Source organism: Camelus bactrianus, chromosome 19, assembly GCF_048773025.1.
Source record: "Camelus bactrianus isolate YW-2024 breed Bactrian camel chromosome 19, ASM4877302v1, whole genome shotgun sequence".
Lineage (NCBI taxonomy): Eukaryota > Metazoa > Chordata > Mammalia > Artiodactyla > Camelidae > Camelus > Camelus bactrianus.
In genome coordinates this window covers 12,726,557-12,748,844 of record NC_133557.1, presented here as the reverse complement: position 1 = coordinate 12,748,844, position 22,288 = coordinate 12,726,557, and the positions used below count along the sequence as shown (strand labels likewise).

Genomic DNA, 22,288 nt, shown 5'->3' with positions numbered 1-22,288 from the left:
TAAATCACAACATAGCATCTTTATTTATATTTCTTCCATTTATTTGGATAGCCTGTCTTGTATTACTCTTATTTGTATATGTTTTATCTTCCCATGTAAACAATGAGCTCCTCAAGAAGGATCATGTCTTAATCATTTTATATTCTCCAAAGTACATAGCATAAAACCTTGCATGTGGAAATTACTGATAAACACTTACTGCATGAGTAAATAAATTGATGGTGAGAGATACAGTGAAAATTTAGGAGTTTGTTTTGTTTTTTGTTTTCCCTACATCTGAAACCTCTTCCTCTGTGTGAATCTTAATGGAAGATAGGGTATCACCTCCCACAAGAGAAGCCAAAGATAACTATAGTTTTCCCTTTTCCCCTCCATCTAGCTATGGCAGAAGCCAGGAGAAAAATTAGGAGGAGGCTATTGCCACGGTCCAGTCAAAAGACTGAGAGACTTTCTCAGTTTGGAGACAGAGAGAGAAATTGTCAGCCACAGGTTGGGTTTCCTGGAAGCTGATGCTGAGACAGAGTTTGAGGTGCAAGATATTACCTAGGGGGAGGAAGCAGGATTGAATAGAGGAAGAAGTCAAACTGCAGTGTAGAGCCAACAAAGACCCAGCCAACCTGTCAAGGAGCTGGGAGTGAATACAGCTCATCAGAATTGCAGTGGGCCAGAATGGCTGAACCTTTTTACCCCTGCTTTGCTCAGTCACTGAATGAGCATCCCCTCATGCAGGACTGTTCTTTGCAGATGAGGCAGACACTGAAGGAACTGAAGCAGCTGGAGGTTATCTGTTGACTATGCTCCTTGTAGGTGAACAGCAAGACTTTCCTTGAAGGTGGAATTGGGTGGCACATCTCTATGCCTACCACAAAGAAAGAGATGAATAATGGTATCTTGAACAAAAGCAATGGAGTGGAAAGGAGGGAACAGAGTCTACAGATATTGTATTTTGTAGGTGCAGATGAAGAGGGAGTAAATAAAGTTTAACACTGAGGCCTCTACATTGATACGATTTGATAGTAATTCTTTTTAACTGAGAGTAAACAAAAGAAGAGAGAGAACAAGTTTGGGGAGAAAGATAAGGAATTTCATTTTGAATATGTCGACTCTGAAATGTCTGCAAAATATTAACGTAGAGATGATTTTCAAGAATCAAGGCAAATGGGGGGTGTCTGGAGGTCAGGAGCAAGTGCTACATTTATTGAGTTTGCATATATTATTTTATATATATTATCTTATTTAATACTCAAAATGCCTCTGTGAGGTAGGCATTGTTTTTATTATACCCTTTTTGTATATTTTATTATACCTTTTGTTTATGAAGAAACTGAGACTTGAAGAGGTTAAATGCCTAGCTCAAAGAAGTAAAACTCATCTTTCTGATGACAAAACACATGCTCTCAAAGACATTATGACATTGCTTCCCCATGGAAACCACCACATATAGCTGGTATTTGAAGTCATGGAAAGTCACTGGAAAAGGTATAGTTGAAAGGGGAACAAAAGGAGCTAAAAAATGGAGTTCTAAGGAAGCCAACATTTCAAAGGTGAATTGAGAAAGATGAGATAGGCAAAGGGATTGACCGAGTAGCCAGAAGAGTTGTTAAAAATTAGAAGCCTGCTATCTCAGAAGTTAGGGTAAAAAGAGAGTCCTAGTCCACAAAGTAAAACGTTGCAGATATCATGGAAGATGAAGGTTTCACACTTAGAGATCATTAATGATCTTAGAGCAGTTTACAGAGAAGTCAGATTGCAGTGGATTGAAGAGTGAGTGGGAGATGAGGAAGTAGAAGCAAAGGGCATAGGCTACTTTCCCAAAAGTTTGCAAAGTAGAGGAAATAATAATTCCATATACATAAGTAAGGAATTTATTTATATTAATTAATTAATAACTCCTCACTCCCATATTGTTTGGATTTTATGCTTCCACCATTTTTCTGGTTATTTCTACCCCTATTGTACCAGTGTCCTGTCCCAAGTCTAACATACCTGGAAGCACTGAATGTTGGTTATTAGGGTTGTGGATGACTTGTTTTATTTGTTTATGTGTTTTGAATGACTCAGGTGACTCTATCTTTGGAAGATGGGCCATAGACCACACCCGCTGCCCCAACTCCATCATCTGTTTTCCACAAATACAGATAAGCATTCACTTTTCAGACCAATTCAGCAAAGTATGCAAGTTCTTAGGTTCTTAGCAAACCAAGTATCCTGTCTACTTAGGCTCCTCCCTTTTCCTCCCCCAAACTCTTGGTGGGCAGATCTTGAAGAAATGAGCTGCTACTCCAAATCTTCTGGAATATAATGCTCCAGATGGGGAATCTGTATGGTTCTGCAGTGAGCTGAGATCTTCCCTTGCCAGCCCTCATCAGTCTAACCCTTTTCCAGAAGGGGCTGGAGAGTCATTAGCGCTGCCGCCGTCCACCTGTGCACAGGAAGATGCCTACAGCCACTCCAGCGATGATGAAACAGCCCACCAGGATGCCCAGGACCAGCGAAGTGTAGGAGTGGCCTGTTTGGCTCCCTGCAGAACATGCAGAGTTAGCTTGAAGAACATACTCCCAAGAAGTCCATGGTTTGAGTCAAACCCCAGGGGATTTCATCCCCAAAGAAAGGGGGCTTTTTCACCAATATACATAGGGCCTGTGTACTCTGTCCCAAACCGCTGGCCCTGAGTCTCCTCTTGCTCAAGGTATCCACCCTTCAGATCCATCTATTTGCCTGGAACAACCCACCCAACACACAGGCCCCTCCCCAATCCCATACCTTTCGAGTTATTCGTGATGTGTTTCTGCACGTACTGCACACAGGTGTCCTGCAGAAATTCCTGCAGTTCGTACCGAGTACGATTGTACTTGTTGAGCTGCTCCAGAGTGTAAGTGACCACTGCGGAGGATGCCTGACGCTCTGCCACCCATGAGGCTGTCTCTGGCCGGAAGTTTATAAAGGCGCTCCCGTTCACAGCCACTTCGAAGAAGACATGGGCTCTAGAGCCCTCAGGAGGCAGCTCGCAGCCGAGGAAGCAGCGAATGGTCAGAGGAACTGTGGATAGGGGATTCAGAGTCAGGGGGCTGTGTGGAAAGGGTGCCAGGTTTAGGGGAAAGACCGCCAGGGAGAAGTGTGTTTTGGGGTTCAGAGTGGATCAGGGACAGGGCGTTGGAACAGGGACTATCCCAAGATTATGCCAGCAGGACGAGGGCCTGGCAGATGGTACGTCAGCTAGGACACCCACTCCTCTCCAGCCTGAAGCTCCCACCCAGCAATTAGCAAACGCAAAAAGACCACGTCCATTCAGGGCATCCCCAAACTGGGTTCCTTGATAAGGCCCCGCCCTGTTCTTACACAGGCTAGCCCCTCCGGCCACCCCTCCACCGTTAGGTCCCGCCCATTGGCCACGCCTCCCACCTTAAGGGCCCACTCTCACAAGCCCCGCCCCTGCGCGCTCCACTCACAGGCCACGCCCCGCTCGCGGTGCACCACCTGCACCAAGCCCAGGAACTCCTGCAGGTAGCGCACCAGGCGGTTCTTTGTGAGCGTCCAGCTCTCGGGCTCCTGCAAGGGCTGCAGCTGTTCGATCGTGACGTTGTTGCCCGGACCTTCCAGCACGTGCGTCAGAACCCCCCCCAGCGTGGCGTTTCCCTGGTGCCACACTTGAGAGGGATTGCGGAAGTAGGAGACCTGGAGCATGTGGAGGTCCCGCGGGCCTGGAGGCAGGAGTCAGCGCGTCGGGCCCAGGCCAGCGTGGGAAGGGTGGACATGTAACCCGAGATAATAATCCCCCACCCAGAGGTCAGCCGCCCACCTTCGAGGCCCTTCAATAAGTGTCCTCCCACTCTTCCTCCCATTTGACGCTCTCAGTAATCCTAATAGGAGGACAGGACACGGGTTATTATCTTTGTTTTACAGATGAGAAAACTGAGGCCAGAAGTGCAGAAGCCACTTGCCCCAGGGTAATCCAGACAGTTGGTGGAAGAGCCACTCCTGATCTTTCTTTCTCTCACCCCTTCCTTCCCGCCCCCTCCATTTCGGGCTGGTTAGCAAATCCTGAACTACAATGAAATCCCAATTCCATCTCCTATTCTCTGTCTCCTGACTGCAGCCCTGCTTCAGGTTCTCATCTGGACCAGAGTAGTAACTTCCTTCCTCATTCTCCTCCACTCATTTTTCAGTTTCATCCCTTCTAATCCGACCTCCACCTAGCCTGGAAGTAAGTTTATGTCCTTCTCCTGCTTAAAATTCTCCAGGGACACACTCCCCTATCAATAATATTAATAATAATAACCATTAAGTGTTTATTATGACCTGGGCACTGTACTTTATATGCATTATTATCTTATTTGTGCCTTCCTCCCATTAACTTGATGTAGCTACTATTATTAACCCCAGTTCACATGGAAAATAGGCCACAGTGGCATAGCAGAGCCAAGGTTTGAGTGCAGGCAGCCTGACCCAGCATTCTTAGCCACTCAGCTATACAGCTTCCCCATAGAATATCTGTCCGTAGAATCAGGTCCAAAGTCTTTAGCCTGCCATTCAGGGCTGCGGAAGACCAGGCCCCACCTGCCCTTTTTTTTTGGACTCTTCGAGGTGATTAGATAGTGTATCAAAGTACTTGGAGTCCCTCATGCTACCTTTTGGCTGACATGTGAATAACATGTCAGGCTTGCTCTATATCCTGGCAAATTTCTATTCATGCTGTAAGATCCAGCTCTTTTTGCCTTCTCTTTGGAGAAGTTTTCCTAATGCTTCTTCTCTTTACCCTCTCAGACACAGCAGATCAGTTGCAGTGATTCCCAGATTCTGCATAACTGTCTTCAAACACACAGGCTACATTGGGTTCCTCTAGGCTATGGAATTGAAGGAGGATTAATAAAATGGCCACACTTAGGCTAACAGATTGCTTATTCTTATGCTTGCCCTTAAACGGTCAACTGACCTGACTGATCAGGTGCTACTCACAGTTCCAGGCCCACTGTTGAAACTAAAGCTATTGATCTTACTATTTCTACTTTATTCAAAAGCTATAATCATGCTTGGGTGAGTCAATCTCCAGGGAGAAGGTCACAGAACTGTAACATTACAAAGTAGGCTAAATACCAAGAAAACCACACCTTGAGTGCTTACGAGATAAAGAGATTGAAAAAGTGACAGAATGGGTTGCTTGAAAACATCATGATGCCATTCTAAGTCTTCTGATGAGAAAATGATTCTGTTGATTGTTATCAATGCTTTATTATTTGAGCTATGGCTATATAACCACCCTGCCCCATCCCCAAGGTGGGTTCACAGTTTTGAAGGAACTAGCCTGCTGTGAGTCCCCTTTGCCTGGCAAAGTAATAAAGCTGCTTCTTTTGTTCTAAGCTCCAAGACCTTGTCTCTGGGTTATTTGGCTTGTCAGGCACTGGGGCTGATCTTTTGGAAATAAAATCATGTCTGGTTATCTCTGCCTCCCACACCCCACTAAAGGCCTGGCACAGAGTTGGAGCCCACAGAGTGTTGGGGGAGGGGATGAGTCTGGGGTTGTACATCTGTGTGTGTGTGTGTCTTGTCCAGGTTTGAATCTGAGAAGTTGTGCTCTGTGTCTGCAGATGTGAATAAGTTATCTGCATGGGTAACCTTGTAAAGATTTTGTGAGAGTTAAATGAATCCATACACATATTAACCACAGCAAGCACTCACTGAATACTCGTTATTTTCTCCCTCTCTGAGGGGGAGACTGAAGATACAGAGATTGTGGGAGAGAGGAGGGGAGGCCCCTGTGTGATTACAGTGCAGGCCAATAACTCTCCTTCTCTGCTTAACTGGAACTGCTTCAGGCAGCCTGATCCCCCATGAGTTGTCCTACTGACCACAGCTAGTCTTTCCCCCGAGTTTCACCTCACCAACTCCCCCTAGTCTTCCTCTACCTTCTCTTGTCTCCTCTTTTGCCCCACATATCCCAGCCCCAGTCTTTCCCCAAGTCTTCCATCAGTTCTCCTAGTGTCTCCCATTTCTTCCATCTTTTCTCTCATTTCTGAGTCTCTTTCCATCTTCCCTAGACTCACCTCCATCCACCATCACCCTCAGATCTCCATCTCCAGACTTTGCCCCATCTCTCCTCTCTCCCTTTGGCTAATTCCCCCTACCCCTTTCTACCAGTCCCTTTCCCATTTTCCCAGTCTTGTTCCTCCCCAGCCTCCCCTTCCTCCCCCCATCCCCACACAGAGCTGAACTGTACTTCTTCACCTTGGCTTTGGGACACAGACCAGTTCTCAGGACCCTGTCTGGTCTACACAGAGATCCAGCTGGCTGTAGATACAGACACAGTGGGAGAAGCTCTCCTCTGGTCTTGCCCATGTACCCAGACAGGCTCAGAATCTCCAGAACCATCCCGAGGCAGGAGCTGTCTCCTTGACTCACCACCTGAGGCTTCCTGGCTACAGAGGGCCCAGCCGGGCAGGAGCAGTAGAGGCAGCAGTGGCAGCAACGTTGTCAACATCCTGTAGCTTCGGTTCTTGACCCCACCTGGGCTCTTGGCTCTGGCAGGCTGGGGGCTCCAGCTGGCTGCAGCCTAGGGGAAAAAGAAGTGAGCGCTGTCTGGGAGGGAGGAGGCTAGACAGGGGAGGCTGGAAGGTGGCCAGGGCATGGGAAGAGAAAGAGGGCGGCAGCTTATAAAGTGTTATTCCTGCCCTGTCTCATTTCCTACCGGGGGGGCCGGCCTCCCTCTTGCCCTCCCTCTGCTCCGCCCTGCAGCACGCTCTCCAGCCCAGACCTGCCTTTTCCCTTTTCCCTGGGCCGCTTCTGAGGAACGGAGCGGAAAAGGGGGAGAAGGGCCGGGAGAGAAGTCCTGCCCTCGCTGAGTCAGGGGGTGGGGCATCTGTTTTCAAATTAGAGCAGTTTCTAGGGTGTTGAGATCAGCAGGTTCCTGATGGGGAAACTGAGGCCCAGAGAGATGTAGGGAATTGCCCAAAGCTTATACATCATGGTGGTGACAGATCCGGGATTAGAATTCAGCTTTCCAGCATGCTGGCTGCATTTTTTCGGAATTTTAAGTAAATAGTAATTACACAATCAGGGATCTTGCTCTCAGAAATAGTCACAAATTGAGTATAAAGCAGCTTCAGGCAGCATTGTTTGCAACAGGAGGGAATTATGAACAATCTAATTCTCAACAGAAGATTAGTAACTTAAAGCCGTATTTTTCAAACTGAGATCACCATCTGTTAGTGAGCAATGAAAACAAACAATTTGGCAGGACATGATTAGCAGGGTTTTTTCTGTAAGTAAAATAGAGCAGTATAAAAATTTTCAGTGCATAACCCTTGGTAAGGGTATTATTTCAAGAAATATTTGTTCAGCTGTATCTGTGTGTGTTTTGGTTTTGTGTGTGTATGTGTCTATGATGGATTTTGGATAGCAGTATAAAATTTATTTCTTACTCTTAGGAAGCAAGTAGAAAAATTGGGAAGTCCCACCCCCAAACTATGATAATCTAGACTGTGGAGTATTATGCACTTGTTAAAAAAAACACCTTCCCTGCCCAATCCCCACTTTATTTTCATCATATCACTTAGCACTACCTGGAATTACATTATTCATCTACATGTTTATTGTCTGAATGTCCCATCAGAATGTAAGCTCCATGAGGATAGAGGCTGTCCATCTTGTTAGCTACTGTATCTAGAATAGTGCACATAATAAATAATATAATAAATATCAGCTAATGAATGACTGAATGAGTCAGTCATGAGAGAGTTACGATATAAACCTCCAAGAGTAAGTTACAGAATATTATATACAGTTTAGAACCATTTATGTGTCAGCCACACACACGACAACAAAACAACCTAGTTTTTTATGGGAGTAAATGAATCTGAAAGGATGTACATCAAATATAGCAGTGGTTTATCTCCAGGGAGGGTCCTGAGATTAAGAGTTAGGGATGGCAATCTTGTGAAAGTCTTTTTCACCCTATTTTGTGAAGGGTTTTATCAGTCGATCTGTATTGTTTGGAAAATTTGCATCTAGAATGTGATCATATATCTTTTGTTGAATTAAAAATAAAAGTTTAAGTAACAAATTGTGGTCGAAGAAGATGGCAGATCATTATGAGTGGATGTGTTGACAGGAAACATTGATAAATGAAAAAGAAGTATGGAATGATATGTATAGTATAATTCCATCTATTTTTAGTTTAAATTTTTTATTTCTGTCCAAGTAATCCGTATATAATTCGATTCTTAGATGCAAAAATTTGTATGTGCTTATCTATGTATTTGTATATGCATAGGAAAAATGCTGGAAGGGTACCCTCAATAGAGATTACCTCTGGGGAATGGGATTAGATAAAGGGCTGTGAGGGGGATTCTGATTTTTTATTTTATACACTGTTTCTTGGAGGGAGAGATAATGTCATAGTAGAGTTGGAGAAAGCCCTGGGCATGTACCAGGCTCCCATTCTCTGAGCAGAATATATGCAAGAGTGTCCATTCTCACCTCTCAGTTGTTGCAAATCAATGTAGAAATGACAAAGTGTTTTTCCAGCTTATCAAAATGGTCTAGTCAGAAGGAGAATGGGGACCTTGTTTTCCTGGACTGTGACTTAGGAAAAGCGGAAGGACTTAAATCACTGCCAATTATATTGTCTTGCCTTTTATAAAAAATTATTATGAAACACTTTATATTTGAAGAATTAACTCATGCTTGAAGAATTTTATTACAAACATACATGTCCCTACCACGCAGCATAAGAAACAAAATATTAGCAATTTAATTGAAGCCCCCTCGGTACTCCTCTCCATCGTGTCTCTCACACCCCTGCCCCACTACCAAAGTAACCACGAATCAGAATTTCCTATTTTTTACATCCTTATATTTCTGTATACTTATATGACATGTGCATATATCCCTAAGTAATATGTAGTATATTTCATAGCTTGAACTTTATGTAAATGGTATTGAAGTGCTCATGTGCTTCTGCAACTTGCTTTTTTTACCTGGCTTTTTTTTTTTTTTTTTTTGAATTTCATTGATTTTCTTCTTTCTGGTGGAGGTGCTGGGGATGGAACCCAGGACCTCACCCATGCTATGCAGACGCTCTACCACTGAGCTATGCCCCCACCCCCTCACCTGATATGTTAATAAGATTCATCCATGTTGCCATGTGTAGGTCCATTAATTTCCACTGCTCTAGAATATGCTATCTTATGACTACACTGGAATTTAGTGTCTAACAACAGAAGAATAGATAAATACAGATTCCCCCTCTTCTGCCCCCTCCCCAGTATTTTGCTATTATGAACAGTGCTGGTATGAATGTTCTTGTAAACGTTTTCTTGTGCATATGTGGGAGTTTTTGTAGGTGCAAACCTGGAAGTGGAATTCCTGAGTCATAGGGTATGTGTGTCTTCAGTTTGACTAGATATTGCCAAACTGCTTTCCAAAAAGGTTGGGCCAAATTTATATCTCAGTGAGTGGGTGAGATTTCCCTCTCTCCTCTTTCCTGCCAGCCCTTGGCATTGTCAGATGATTGGGTGGAAAATGGCACTTTGTTTTGGTTTTACTTTGCTTCATCTGATTCCTAGTGAGTTTGTACATTTTTGCTTTGCCTTTTTTCTCCCTTGTGAGCTAGGAGGGTGCTTTGGGATGGAGGGTAATAAAGTACAGGATTGAACCAGTTTGAAATTGGGGGCTGTGAGTCTTCCATCTAAGCAGGTAGGGCCTGGGTCACTGGGATTAAAGAGGATCCACACCAGTATGCACAGGGCTCACCACACTGAGATCTGCGGTGGAGGTAAGTGACATCATCAATAGCTCTTTCCCAAACACGCACCTTACACACCGTGCCCTGAAAATTAAATAGCAGTGACAACAACTATTATCATAGGTCACTTTTATCTTGGCTAGGAACAGTGTTAAATTCTTTACATAAATCATCTCACTTCATTCATATGCCAGCCCTACCAGGTAGGTTCCATTAACATTTTACTAAAAAAGGCTTTGAGAGAGAGAGTGACTTACCTAAGGTCATACAGTAGAAGCTATAATTTGAACCTACATCTCTCTCATGCCAAAGTTTGTGAATTTAACAACCACATAGTATCTCAAAATTGGGAGAGATCACTCCATCAATATAGTTTTGAACACATACTTCCGCAATGCTTGAATATTTCTGTTATATGTAATATAAAACATGCCAAAACTTTGTACTGAGTGCTAGGCCTTTATTGCTTCCTCTGGGCAGACAGCACCAGGCTTATTTTCTCCGTGTGACAGGTTAGATTATTAAAGCACAGAAGCTTTTTGGATGAGTCGAGAAGTGCAGAGCAGAGATTTGAGCTCAAAGAGGATAGGGGTATGGGATTGGGTACAGAGAGAAGGAAGAGAGTATCGGGGGTAGGGAAGCTAGTGAGTTGGGGGCAGCTTGAGGGGTGTCCCCATCCCCCCTCTAAGCCCAGGGTTGGGGGTGGGGAAGAGACAAGAAATGCTGCAGTTGGAGCCAGAGCCTCTGCTGCATCTGGCCCAGGAGACCGAGGGGCAGAAAACCACAGAGCAGAGTGGGCACAGGGCCAGCCGCTGGGATTTACTGAGCCCTAAAGAATGAGGGTCCTGTTGAGCAAAGGGAAGTGAAGGAAGTAAGTAGTAGCATTTCCCACTCCAGAAAGCACATGCTGGGGAAGATAAGGGAGACAGGAAGCTGAGTGGGGGTCAGCACTGGTGTGGCTCCTAAGGGTGAGGAGAGGCCCTGCCAGGGCCGCAGGCTGAGCTAGGAACTGGCAGTGTGCCCAGCTTGACTTCAGAGGACCAGGCCTCTCCCTCTCTGTCAGCTACTGAAGATAGGCAGTTTCACCAGCCAGGCCCAACTCATATAACAACAGATAACAAGGTGTGGTCCCTTCAGAGATCACTGCCCCCTTAGGACAGGGAATAGTAATAATAGCATGTATTGGGAGCTGACAGTGTGCTAGGAACCATATGAAGTCAGCAGAGTACTTGTGTTTTATTCTCACTAGTGCCTTACGAGAAGTTTGACGACACGGCCATTACTCCCATTTTACAGATAAGGACACAGAGGCACGGAACAGTGAACTGACCTGCTGGAAGATACCCAACTAGTAAAGATAGATCTGGGACTCAAATGCAGGTGAGCTGTATCCCAAACATGCTTTTGTAGCTATTAGAGACGATCCTAAGAGGAAAAATGAGATGATTCATACAAAGTGCCAGAACATAGTACCTATTCGGTAGGTAGGAGACATAAGAAAGGAACTTGGCCTTAGGGGGGACAGACAGAACTGACCCTGCAGCAGGAAGAATGGAGGGTGGACGTGAAGTAGGATTTCCTGAAGGGGAGGCAAAGGAATAGATATGAATCTTACTCAAGATTTCCTCCTGTACCCACTCCCACATCCCAACTTAGGAAATGTGAAAAGAAACCTGTACAGTCAGAATGATTCCGGCTCTTGCCTGCCTAGCAAGTGGTTGGAACCTGGTGTTTGGGCTTGGCTCCAACGCATCTTTCCAGCCTTATCTTTCCATGTATTCCAGTCTCAGCCAAATCTGCTCCTCTCGGTTTCCTAAACACAGAGCACACAAATGTTATCTTTTCCCTTTCTTCATCTTGTCTTCAGATAAACAGATGTTCCAAATTTTAAGATGGTTAATTTTATCATCTCTTCTATTAGTTCATGCTTCTTGTGCCTGTGTGAGACATCTTTCCCTACCCTGGGGTCATGAAGATATTCTATTTACTTTAAAAAGCTTTATAGTTTTGTGTTTCACCTTTAGGTGTCTGGTATGAAATAAAGGTCAAGATGAATTTCCTTAATGTGGATATCTGGTTGTCCCAGCACCGCTTATTGAAAGTCTGCCCTTCCTTACTGATCTGCAGTGACTTCTCTGACTTGAGTAGAAGTGATTCTTTTGTTTCAATGACCTATTGAAATTGTATAGACTTATAATACATATCTATATCTTACAGGTCAAGTCTTCCCACCTTGTTCTTCAAGAGTGTCTTGGCTATTTTTGAATATTGAACTTCCATACATAAATTTTAGAATTATTTTACCAAGTGGATAGAATTTTAGTTGGTATTGCAATTGATGGCTTTGGGGAAAATTGACATCTTCACAATACTGAGTTATCCAATGCATAATAGACTATATCTCTTCATTTATTTACATCTCCTTTGGTGTCTCCCAGAGTTAGCTAAGTTTCTCTTCTAGATATCTTGCCCACCCTTGGTCAGATTTTTCTCCAGGTCTTTCATATTGTAAAATGTTATTGAAAAGAAATTTCGTGTTCTAATTGCTTATTGCTGATATATAGAAATACTGATAATTTTGTTGCATTGCTTTTGTATCTAAAAATCTTAATTAACTCTTTTAAAAAAATTAACTCTTTTATTTATTCCAATAATTATTTGTACATTCTTTTGGATTTTCTATATGCATAGGCATATCACTAGTAGATAGTGACAGCTTTATTTCTTCCTTTCTAATTTTTATACAGTTTCTTTTTCATAACCTATTGTCCTGTCTCTGACTTCTAGTGCCATGTTGAATAGAAATGATAGAAAATATAAGTGAGTATTCTTGTCATTTTCCTGGCTTAAAAAGGAAGATTTTTAATATTTTAATCATTAAATATCATGTTTGCTCTATTTTTAAAAAATATATACCCTTTATTGGATTAAGGAAGAGTTCTTTTATTCCTAGTTTGCTGAGTTTTTGTCATAAATGTTTTGAGTTTTTCAAGGCCTTTATCATTAGCTGATAAAATGATCATGTGATTTTCCATCTTTAATTTGCTAATGTGGCAAATGAGTTAAGTGACTAGTGTTAAACTAAACTTGCATTGCCGAGGACAACTTCTTCATGAGGGATTATCCTTTTTATATATATTTTACTCTTCTGCTGCTTTTCTCTAGACTTCCCCAGACCTTCCCCACTCTTTTAAAGCCCTGCTCAGATACCACTTCCTTCTGAAAGCCTTCCCAGATGCCCCTCACTACAACACTCTTCTCACAAAGCCAATAAAATGTTGCCTCCTGTTGTAGCTGCATTGTAACTATATTGTCACCTTCTATCCCCTTGTCTTCTCTCCTGGACTATAAACTCCTGCAGGGCATTTTGGTGCCCTCTTCTCAGCCCACTCCCTTCTCGCAGAACCCAGAGCAGAGGTGGTATCGAGTGTAACACAGAGGATGGGATCTGGGGTAAAGCTGCCTGGGCTCACATCTCAGCTTGGCCACTTGCTGGCTGTTGGATTGAGGGCCTGCCACCTGTCTCTTAGAGTTGTGAGAATAGGATGTTAGACGTGAATCCCTTAGTACAGCTCTGGGCATGTATTATTTTTGTTATCTTAGTCCATGGCTACTACACTCTATGCTTCTCTTACTCTGAACTGCTCACAGGTCATTTCCAAGAGCTTCTGAGAGCCATCTCATCTTCCTTGATTTCCTCTAAAGCTGTTCATATGCTGCTTCATTCTTTCAGTCAGTGGGCATTTATTGAGCACTTCCTGTGTGGTGAAGCAGACAAGATCCCTCCTCAGGAAGCAGACAAGACAGTCAAACAGGGGAGATAGACATATAGACAGACAATGATAATACAGTGTGATAAGTATTTAGACAGAGGGCTAGGGCGGTGGAGGACTGGGGCTGGGGAGCATGGGGGGCATTTAGCTTGTGAGAGTGGATTCCTCTGACTTAGCCTGAGGGTCAGACTAGACTTCACTGAGGAGGTGATGCCTAAGCTGGTCCTGCAGGACAACTGATGGATGGGAGTGGGGGTAGGGCAGGTGTGGGGAAGAGTTGTTTCAGTAGAGGGAGAAGAAGGTGCAAAAGAATATAAGATGACAAGAGAAAGGATATAACATGCTTCAGAAATTGGTACTTCTTAAGCGTGGCCGAAACAGAATAGGTGGTGAGGAGGGAGAAGTGATGTGAAAGGTAAGCAGGTGTCTGATGAAGAGTCTGTCATACTACAGTAAGGAATTGAGACTTTATCTGGAGGTAATTCTCACCCCCTTCTTTGGTCCACCTAACACCTATTAGAGTAGGAGTCACTGACTCCAGGAAGCCTTCCCTGACTTTCTGCCCACTAGCCTGTGTTGGCTTTTCCCTTGGTTCTACTATAGCCCTCTCTTTCCCCTTATCACAACCCTCACTTCTTTCCATGAGAATTATCTATTTAAGCATCTCTCCTTCATACCAAAAGCAGGACAGGGAATATGTTTTAACATTTCTGTAACATGAGGCTGGCAGAGTACATGGCACCTGGTAAATGCTAAATAGATATTTATTGGATGGATGAACCAGCACATAGGACATCCAGGGAAGGAAAGAAAATTGTGACCAGCAAAATGCCTGGCACATAATTGGCCCTTCAAAAATTATTTCATCTTTTTTGTGCACCAGATTTCTCATCTGGGAAATGGGGATAAAACAGAAATTCCCTCAAAGGGGATGTTTTTAACATGCGGAGTATCCTTGACACTGAATGGCAGACCCTGGGTCAAGCACTTCACAGCATGTTAAAAAACATAATTCTCATGCAAATAGACAGTGAGCATAGGTCAGAGTTTCATTTAACTCATTAATAAGGGGACAAGCAGGATGACCAAGCCAGTTCAAAATAGAATATTAAAACTGGGGGTTTTATATTCAATGAAAAAAGAAAAATCTTGAAATGAGATTGCTAAATTATATACAAATGGATTAATGTCTTCCAGGGTAATAAAACTGTAACCTTTAGGATTATCTTCTCTACCAGACAGAAAAGGAAATCATCATATCTCACTACGTTACAGAATTGTAAAATGTCTGGGCCCTCATCAGTTGTGTAAATAATGTTGAATTTCTCTTCAGGGGCAGATGACTCTTAAGTAGACTCGCTAATCAATGCTCTATTGTGACATCAAAAGGTCATGTAATCATCGTTTTACTTTAGTCACATGTTTTAGATAGTTTTCTTAACACTGGTAAGTTTAGTTTAACAGACACTGTTACTATTATAAAGCTCTCAATTAATATTTGCTGAGAGGATTTTCACTCTACTAGGCTTTGTTCCTTCTCTCTGGTGTCAGAGTTTGGGACCTACAGAGTGGGTAGACTGAGGCGGGTACCCCATAGGATCCTATGCTCTTCCTTCCCTCAGCCTGGGGTGGCATTGGGCTAATTCTGTATCATTAAATAGGCAGAGAAAGGATCTGCTTTGGGCATCAGCAAAGCAGGTATGTACCCCTCTCCCCATAAGAACAAAAAATTTTTGAAAGTACTGGATATTTCCAAAAAGACAGAGAAGTAGATACCATGGGGAAAAAATCATAAATTTGTTGCACCACTATCCATTTATTTATTTTTCCCCATTTTTCAATGTAGAAAATTGTGGTTAAAAACATATGACATAAAATTTACCATTTTAACCATTTTAAATATACATTTCAATGGCATTAAGTACAGTCACAATGTTGTACAACCATCACCATCGACCATCTCCTGAACTCTTTTCATCTTGCAGAACTGGAACTCTGTACTTCTTAAATAATAACACATTGCCCTTATCCCCAGCCCCGGCAACCCTTCTGTTTTCTGTCTCTGTGAATTTGACTACTCTAGGTACCTCATATATGTGGTATCATACAATATTTGTTCTTTTGTGGCTGGCTTATTTCATTTAGCATCATGTCCTCAAGGTTCAGCCAAGTTGTAGCATGTGTCAGAATTTCCTTCCTTTTTAAGGCTGAATAATATTCCATTGTATTTATATCACATTTTGTTTATTCAGTCATCCATTGATGGATGCTTGCTTTGCTTCCATCTTTTGGCTGTCACCTCCCTTTTTTATAGCATAAGATTATTTTTGTTTTGAATTGCCCATTTGGGTTGGACACCATTCTCAGGGCTTGAGATACTCAAAGATTGTAATCTGACTCAGGGTCTGGGACTGACCAGACTGTGAGACCATTTGTGGTTACTTCTTGATTCTGTATTTTCCTAAGTATAACCAGGATGACTAGTTTTCTCTAGGCAGATTTACCCACAGGTCCAAGTTTATGTGGAACATGAATGTTACAAAATGTGTCTGGGGCTCTGACGTGCTGTAAAATTTGGATATGCTGGGGACAGGGGAAATTCAAGCATTTCTGTAAAGCAAGAGAAGGGAAATTTCTAGGAATAAACTAGTTATTTCTTGGCAGTCTGTAAGTATGTAGGATGCAAGCTCTGCTCTGCGAATTGGGAGAATCTTCTTGAACCACATGACTTCTAGATGCTAGAATAGGAATTCCCAGATATTTCCCTGCTAAAAGTAGTCAAGAGTATTGGGTCAAAAGAGAACTAAAATGCCTTGGAATCCAGCTTCAGGGAAATGAAATGTTTACTCTTTCCAGCAAAAAGGAAGGTAATGTTGAATGTAGAGTCACATGAAGCTAAAGCTAGGGGACACTGCAAAAGTCAATCAGATCTCCACTTTTTAATTCTTCATTGTCTTTTATTTATACAATTGTCATTAACTTCATCAATGCAGTAGAGTATAGACTGTCTCAGTCCAAATCTTGGCTCTACCACTTACTCACTGTGAGACATTGGTTGTTATTAAACCTCTCTTCAGTTTCTAAGATATGTGCCTCAATTTTTTAAATCTTTAAAATGGTAATAATAATACTATTGTCTCAGAGGATGGTGGTAAGGACCAACGGTGCTGATGCATGTAGTACCAAGAATAGTGCGTGGGACATAGTAAATGCTACGTAAATGCTTGGTATTAATAATGCATTTTGGCTGCCTTCTTCTCCTTCTCTCTCTTCTTTTTCTTCTTCCTACTATTATTATTCAGTTTGCAAATAATCAAATCTCACTTGAAGTGTCGTCCTACAGTTTTATTCTGCTTCATGATTGTTTCAGGGGAAATTTTCTGCAGTTGGTGTGTGTTGAATTCTGTTTTCTGACTTTTTTTTGCAATAACTATGAATCTGTTAATATTTTTCATTGTCCTGAGAGGTAGTCGCATCCTCTCATTTTCCAGATTTGGAAACTGAATCCCCAAAATGGAAAGTAACTTGCCCAAGATCACACAGAGACAGTGACTAAACCAGTATGAGAACCAAGGCCTTCTGACCACAAGTCCAAGGCTTGTTCCACTTGGCACAGAGTCCAAGAAAACTGACCTTGGCTATTGATACAATCTGAGTGTCCTCCAGACACCCACAGAAGACTTGACCACTCTGTAATTCCAAGTATTTTCCAAAAGACATCTTTTGTTTCTATCAAAATTGCAAGCACTTCAAGGGAAAGGTCTATGGCTTGACTACTTTGTAATCTTCATTGTATGCCCAACAATATGCTTCAAACTTTTGAGGGCAGAAAGTATTGCCTATATCACCTTGGATAATTAGGGGCTGATGTTCAATAAATGGAACTAATTAATACACCCTTACTTTTGTTTTTTTGAAAAAGAGGAATGGGGGTAAGGAAGAGAATATTTACTAGGAAGTTAATATGTTTTAGTCGCTGTGCTAGAATTTTCACCACTATCCCATTTAATCCCCAGAAATCCTTTACAGCATTGTCAACTTCCAGATTTTGAATCAGGAAATTAAGGTTCAGAGTGATTAGGCAACTTACTATGAGTGTCTTCATGAGTAAATATTCAAGACTGACACTTCTCTCGTGGACTATAACTTTCTAGACTCTAATGTGACCACAGAGTGAGAGGTAAAGCTAGGAGAAAAGAGACCTAAACGATCCAGAAGGTTTAAAAAAAAAAAAAGATTTTTTTCTCATGAGAAACCATAAAATCAGCCATATACACTGTGAAAATATAAGTCATCATCATATTTGTTCCATGACAGTGTGGAAATGCATATTGTCATCAGGCTAGAAAAAGAAGACAGAAAAATTATGAAAATTGAGCAGTCTTGCTCATGGAAAGAGACCTGTCAGAGGAGCATATAGCTCAGTGGTTGTGTGCTTGCTTAGCATGCACAAGGTCCTGGGTTCAATCCCCATCACCTCCATTAAGAAATAATTAAGTAAACAAACCTAATTACTTCCCTATCCACCCCCCCCCCCCCATGAAAGAGACCTATCATTACCAGATCTAGGCAACCTGGCCCCACTCTCTGTGCAAACATTTTTGAATGGAGACAAAAAGATAAGCTATAGGACTTATATGGAGAAGGATAATTAGGCCTGGACGAGTTTCATAGCATGGAAGGGCCCAGACCTGAAAAGTGTTTAGTACTTGTGCTGGGCTAAAAAAAATGGCCCCCTAAAGATAATTAGATCTTAATCCCTGGAATCTGTAAGTATACCAAATTTGGAAAAAGAGTCTTTGCAGATGTGTTTAGGTTAAAGATCTTGAGATGGGAGGTTACCTTGTGTTATCCAGGTGGGCCCCAAATGCAATCACATGAGTCCTTATAAGAGAAAGGCAGAGGGAGCTGTGACACACACCTGCAGAGGAGGAGGTGATGTGAACACAGAGGCAGAGATTGGAGTGATATGGTCACACGCCATGGAATTCCAACAACATTCCCTTCTCAAAGAGAAGCTAGAAAAGCAAGGAGCAGATTCTTCCCTCGGGCCTCCAGGGGGACTGTGGCCCTGCCAACATCTTGATTTTGGCACACAGAAACTAATGTTAGACTTCTGACTTCCAGAACTGTGAGAAAATACATTTCTGTTGTTTTAAGCCACCAAGTTTGTGGTAATTTGTTACAGTAGTCACAAGAAACTAATATGTACTCCTGTGCTGTTTATCTGAGTCTCAGTTTATTATTATCTCCTTTCCCATCTGGCACTTCCAAGAAGAGTTTCCAAAAGCATCCCAATATTTTTTATGTGTTTCTTCTGCCAGGCACTGTGACAAACACTTTACGTGTAATAGCTCAATGAACCCTTATAATCCTATTAGGTAGATACTAATATTATTCTTAGTTATAGATGAGTAAAATGAGGCTCAGAAGGAAAGCTGGTGGGACCACACTAGTGGATGGAACTAGTATTCCTACTCAGGTATGCTCAAATCTAAAGCCCACACTTTAAGCCTCTATATTGTACTACCTCAAGCTCTCTGGGTTAAGTCAGGGTTTTAATTCTTGTATCTACTGACATGATGGCATTTCAGGACATTTATCTGAGTGATAATTTCAAGGATGCTGGACCAAAGGAGACCAAATGTACCTTCATTCCAACTCAAAGAACTGAGCTGCGACTTCCCTCTGACTCTTTTTCAGCAGAAAAGAGGATAGCCAATTCTAGCATTACAGAAAGCTCAAGTTAAGAGCACCTCAAAGATTCATTTGTTCAGATTCCTCACTTATAGATGAAAAAGCTGGGTTCAGAGAAGGGGAATACCTGCCTAGGGTCACAAATAGAGGCTTTAAGTGGTAAAGCTGGGATTGAAATCCAGGTCTCACTTCAAATCCAGGGTTGATTCTATGGCACATCGCGCTGCCCAAAGTCATGGGTGTTGCTCTGGTCTAAGATACTGACCAAACTCTGGGAACTTGCACGAAGGAAAATGGAAAAGTGGGTCTTGACCTTCTCAAAGCTATAGTGCCCCAGGGTCTTCATTCTCACCTGGAATAAACTTCTGGGCTGCAACCACTGAGATGGTCCAGGGAATCGGGAGGGGGAAGCTTCTTCCTTCGGATGGAGACTGAAGAGACTGTGATGATGTGACCCCATCCCAAATGGGAGGAGAGGAATGTCAAGAATTCACGAATACCTAGAACGGAAGGGATTTCCAAAAATCTCAAGGGTGGCAGCTTTGGACAAATAAATGGAAGTAAGTTGTACCTTACACAATTAGCTGGGAACTGGTTTGGGAAACTTAATATGCTTACTTATGGTAAAGGCTGGACATTCTTCATCCATCTTTACATACATCCACTCAATAAATATTGAATCCCTGCCAGTCTCTGCCTTCATGCTTAATAAGCATGCAGTTAAGAAAAAAGAGATAATATATTTAAAGTACTCCGTACAGTCTTAGTACACAATAAGTGCTTAAAAATGTTGCTAAGAAACTGGAGACAACACAAACAGATAGAAAGATGTACTGTTTCCTTCGACTGGAAGAATTAATATTGTTAAAATGGCCATACTAAGGCAATATACAGATTCAATGCAATCCCTATAAAAATATCAATGGCTTTTTTCACAGAGTTAGAATGAATAATCTTAAAATTTGTATGGAAACACAGAAGACCCTGAATAGTCAAAACAATCTTGAGGAAGAAGAACAAGGCTGGAGAAATCATGCTCCCTGACTTCAGATTATACTACAAAGCTACAGTAATGAAAACAGTATGGTACTGGCACAAGAACAGACACATAGATCAATGAAACAGAATAGAGCGCCCAGAAACAAACCCATGCACTTATGGTCAATCTATGACAAAGGAGGCAAGAATATACAATGGAGAAAAGACAGTCTCTTCAGTAAGTGGTGCTGGAAAAACTGGACAGCTACATGTAAAAGAATGAAATTTGAACATTCTCTAACACCATGTACAAAAATAAACTCAAAATTGATTAAAGACCTAAATGTAAGACTGGAAATCATAAAACTCCTAGAAAAAACACATAAATTTTGACATAAATTTTAGCATTTTTTTTTGGATCAGTCACCTAATGCAACGGAAACAAAAGCAAAAATAAACAAATGGACCTAATCAAACTTAAAAGCTTTTGCACAGCTAAAGAAACCATCAACAAAATGAAGACAATCTACTGAATGGAAGAGAATATTTGCAAATGATACAACAGATAAGGGGTTAATATCCAAAATATATGAACAGCTCATATAACTCAACATCAAAAAACACAAACAACCCAATTAAAAAATAAGTAGAAGACCTTAATAGAAATTTCTCCAAAGAGGACGTGAAGCTGGCCAGCAGGTACACGAAAAGATGCTCAACATCATTAATCATCAAGGAAATGCAAATCAAAACCACAATGAGATATCACCTCACACCTGCAGAATGGCTTTCATCAAAAAACAAACAAAAACCACAGAAATAACAAATGTTAGCAAGCATGTGGAGAAAAGGGAACCCTTGTACATTGTTTGTCGTGCAGCCACTGTGGAAAACAGTATGGACGTTTCTCAAAAAACTAAAAATAGAACTACCACATGACCCAGCAATTCCATTCCTGGAAGAACACAAAAACACTAATTTGAAAAGATATATGCACGTCAATGTTTATAGCAGCATTATTTACGTTTGCCAAGATATGGAAGCAACCAAAGTCCATCAACAGATGAATGGATTAAGAAGATGTGGTATATGCATATACAATGGAATACTACTCAGCCATTAAAAAGAATGAAAATTTGCCATTTGCAACAACATGAATTGACTTGAAAGGTATTATGCTAAGTGAAATAGGTCAGACAGAGAAAGAAAAATACTGTATGATATCACTTATATGTGGAATTTAAAAAATACAACAAACTAGGCAGGACGGTATAGCTCAGTGGTAGAGTGCATGCCTAGCATGCACGAAGTCCTGGGTTCAATCCCCAGTACCTCCATTGAAAAAAAAAAAAGAAAAACCTAATTACCTCCCCTCTCCCCCCAAATACAACAAACTAGTCAATATAACAAAAAAAAGAAACAGACTCACAGATAAAGAGAACAAACTAATGGTTACCAGTGGGGAGAGGCAAGGGGGAAGGGGCAAGATAGGGGCAGAGGCTTAAGAGGTACAAACTATTATGTATAAAATAAACGAGCCACAAGGATGCATTGTACAATACAGAGAAAATAGCCAGTATTTTATAGTAACTGTAAATGTAGTATAACCTTTAAAACCAGAATCACTATACTATACACCTGTAACATATAATATTGTATATCAACTACACTTTAATAAAAAATAATTAAATAAAAATAAAAGCTTAAAAAATGTTGTTGCTAAGACATTAATTAATACTAGTATTTGTAATACCCACTGTCTTTGAGACACGTTGATCTCAGCTTCACCGACTATATATCCCACATGCTCCTAGCTTGGGTTCCGCCGCCCATTGCACACTGGGGCTTGTAGTCCGGAAGTGAGTGGTTGATTCATCAGCGCGCATGCGCCATGGCGCGAATTCCCGGAAGAACCGGCAGAGGTTCCCAGGATGAGCTGGGGGTTGTGGCTGCTGCTGCGGCGGCTGCGCTGACAGTACACGAACTCTATGCCTTTCCGGCTGCTCGTCCCGTTTGGCCTCCTCTGCGTGCTGCTGCCCCTGCACCATGGTGCACCGGGCCCCGATGGCACCGCGCCCGACCCCGCCCACTACAGGTGAAG

The 22,288-nt window shown here is 42.0% G+C and overlaps 2 protein-coding genes across 6 annotated transcripts in view; one reads left to right on the top strand and one right to left on the bottom strand.

The window, feature by feature from the left end:
- Positions 1-22,288, bottom strand: part of PROCR (protein C receptor) — a 23,196-nt gene continuing 908 nt past the window's right edge. The window contains exons 1-6 of one of the 4 annotated variants that reach the window (XM_010960816.3): positions 21,945-22,077; positions 19,562-19,709; positions 6,397-6,547; positions 3,450-3,701; positions 2,764-3,039; positions 1-2,521 (exon numbers count right to left, since the gene is read on the bottom strand). In XM_010960816.3, the coding sequence (XP_010959118.2) occupies positions 2,403-2,521; positions 2,764-3,039; positions 3,450-3,701; positions 6,397-6,547; positions 19,562-19,669 (906 nt within the window). In that variant the 5' untranslated portion in view covers positions 19,670-19,709; positions 21,945-22,077 and the 3' untranslated portion in view covers positions 1-2,402. The other 3 variants (XM_074347199.1, XM_074347198.1, XM_074347200.1) reach the window with 3 other exon arrangements.
- EDEM2 (ER degradation enhancing alpha-mannosidase like protein 2) overlaps positions 22,048-22,288 on the top strand; it is a 26,393-nt gene continuing 26,152 nt past the window's right edge. The window contains exon 1 of one of the 2 annotated variants that reach the window (XM_074347194.1): positions 22,048-22,282. In XM_074347194.1, coding sequence (XP_074203295.1) covers positions 22,176-22,282 — 107 coding nt within the window. In that variant the 5' untranslated portion in view covers positions 22,048-22,175. The remainder of the gene's footprint in view (positions 22,283-22,288) is intronic. The other variant, XM_010960820.3, reaches the window with a different exon arrangement.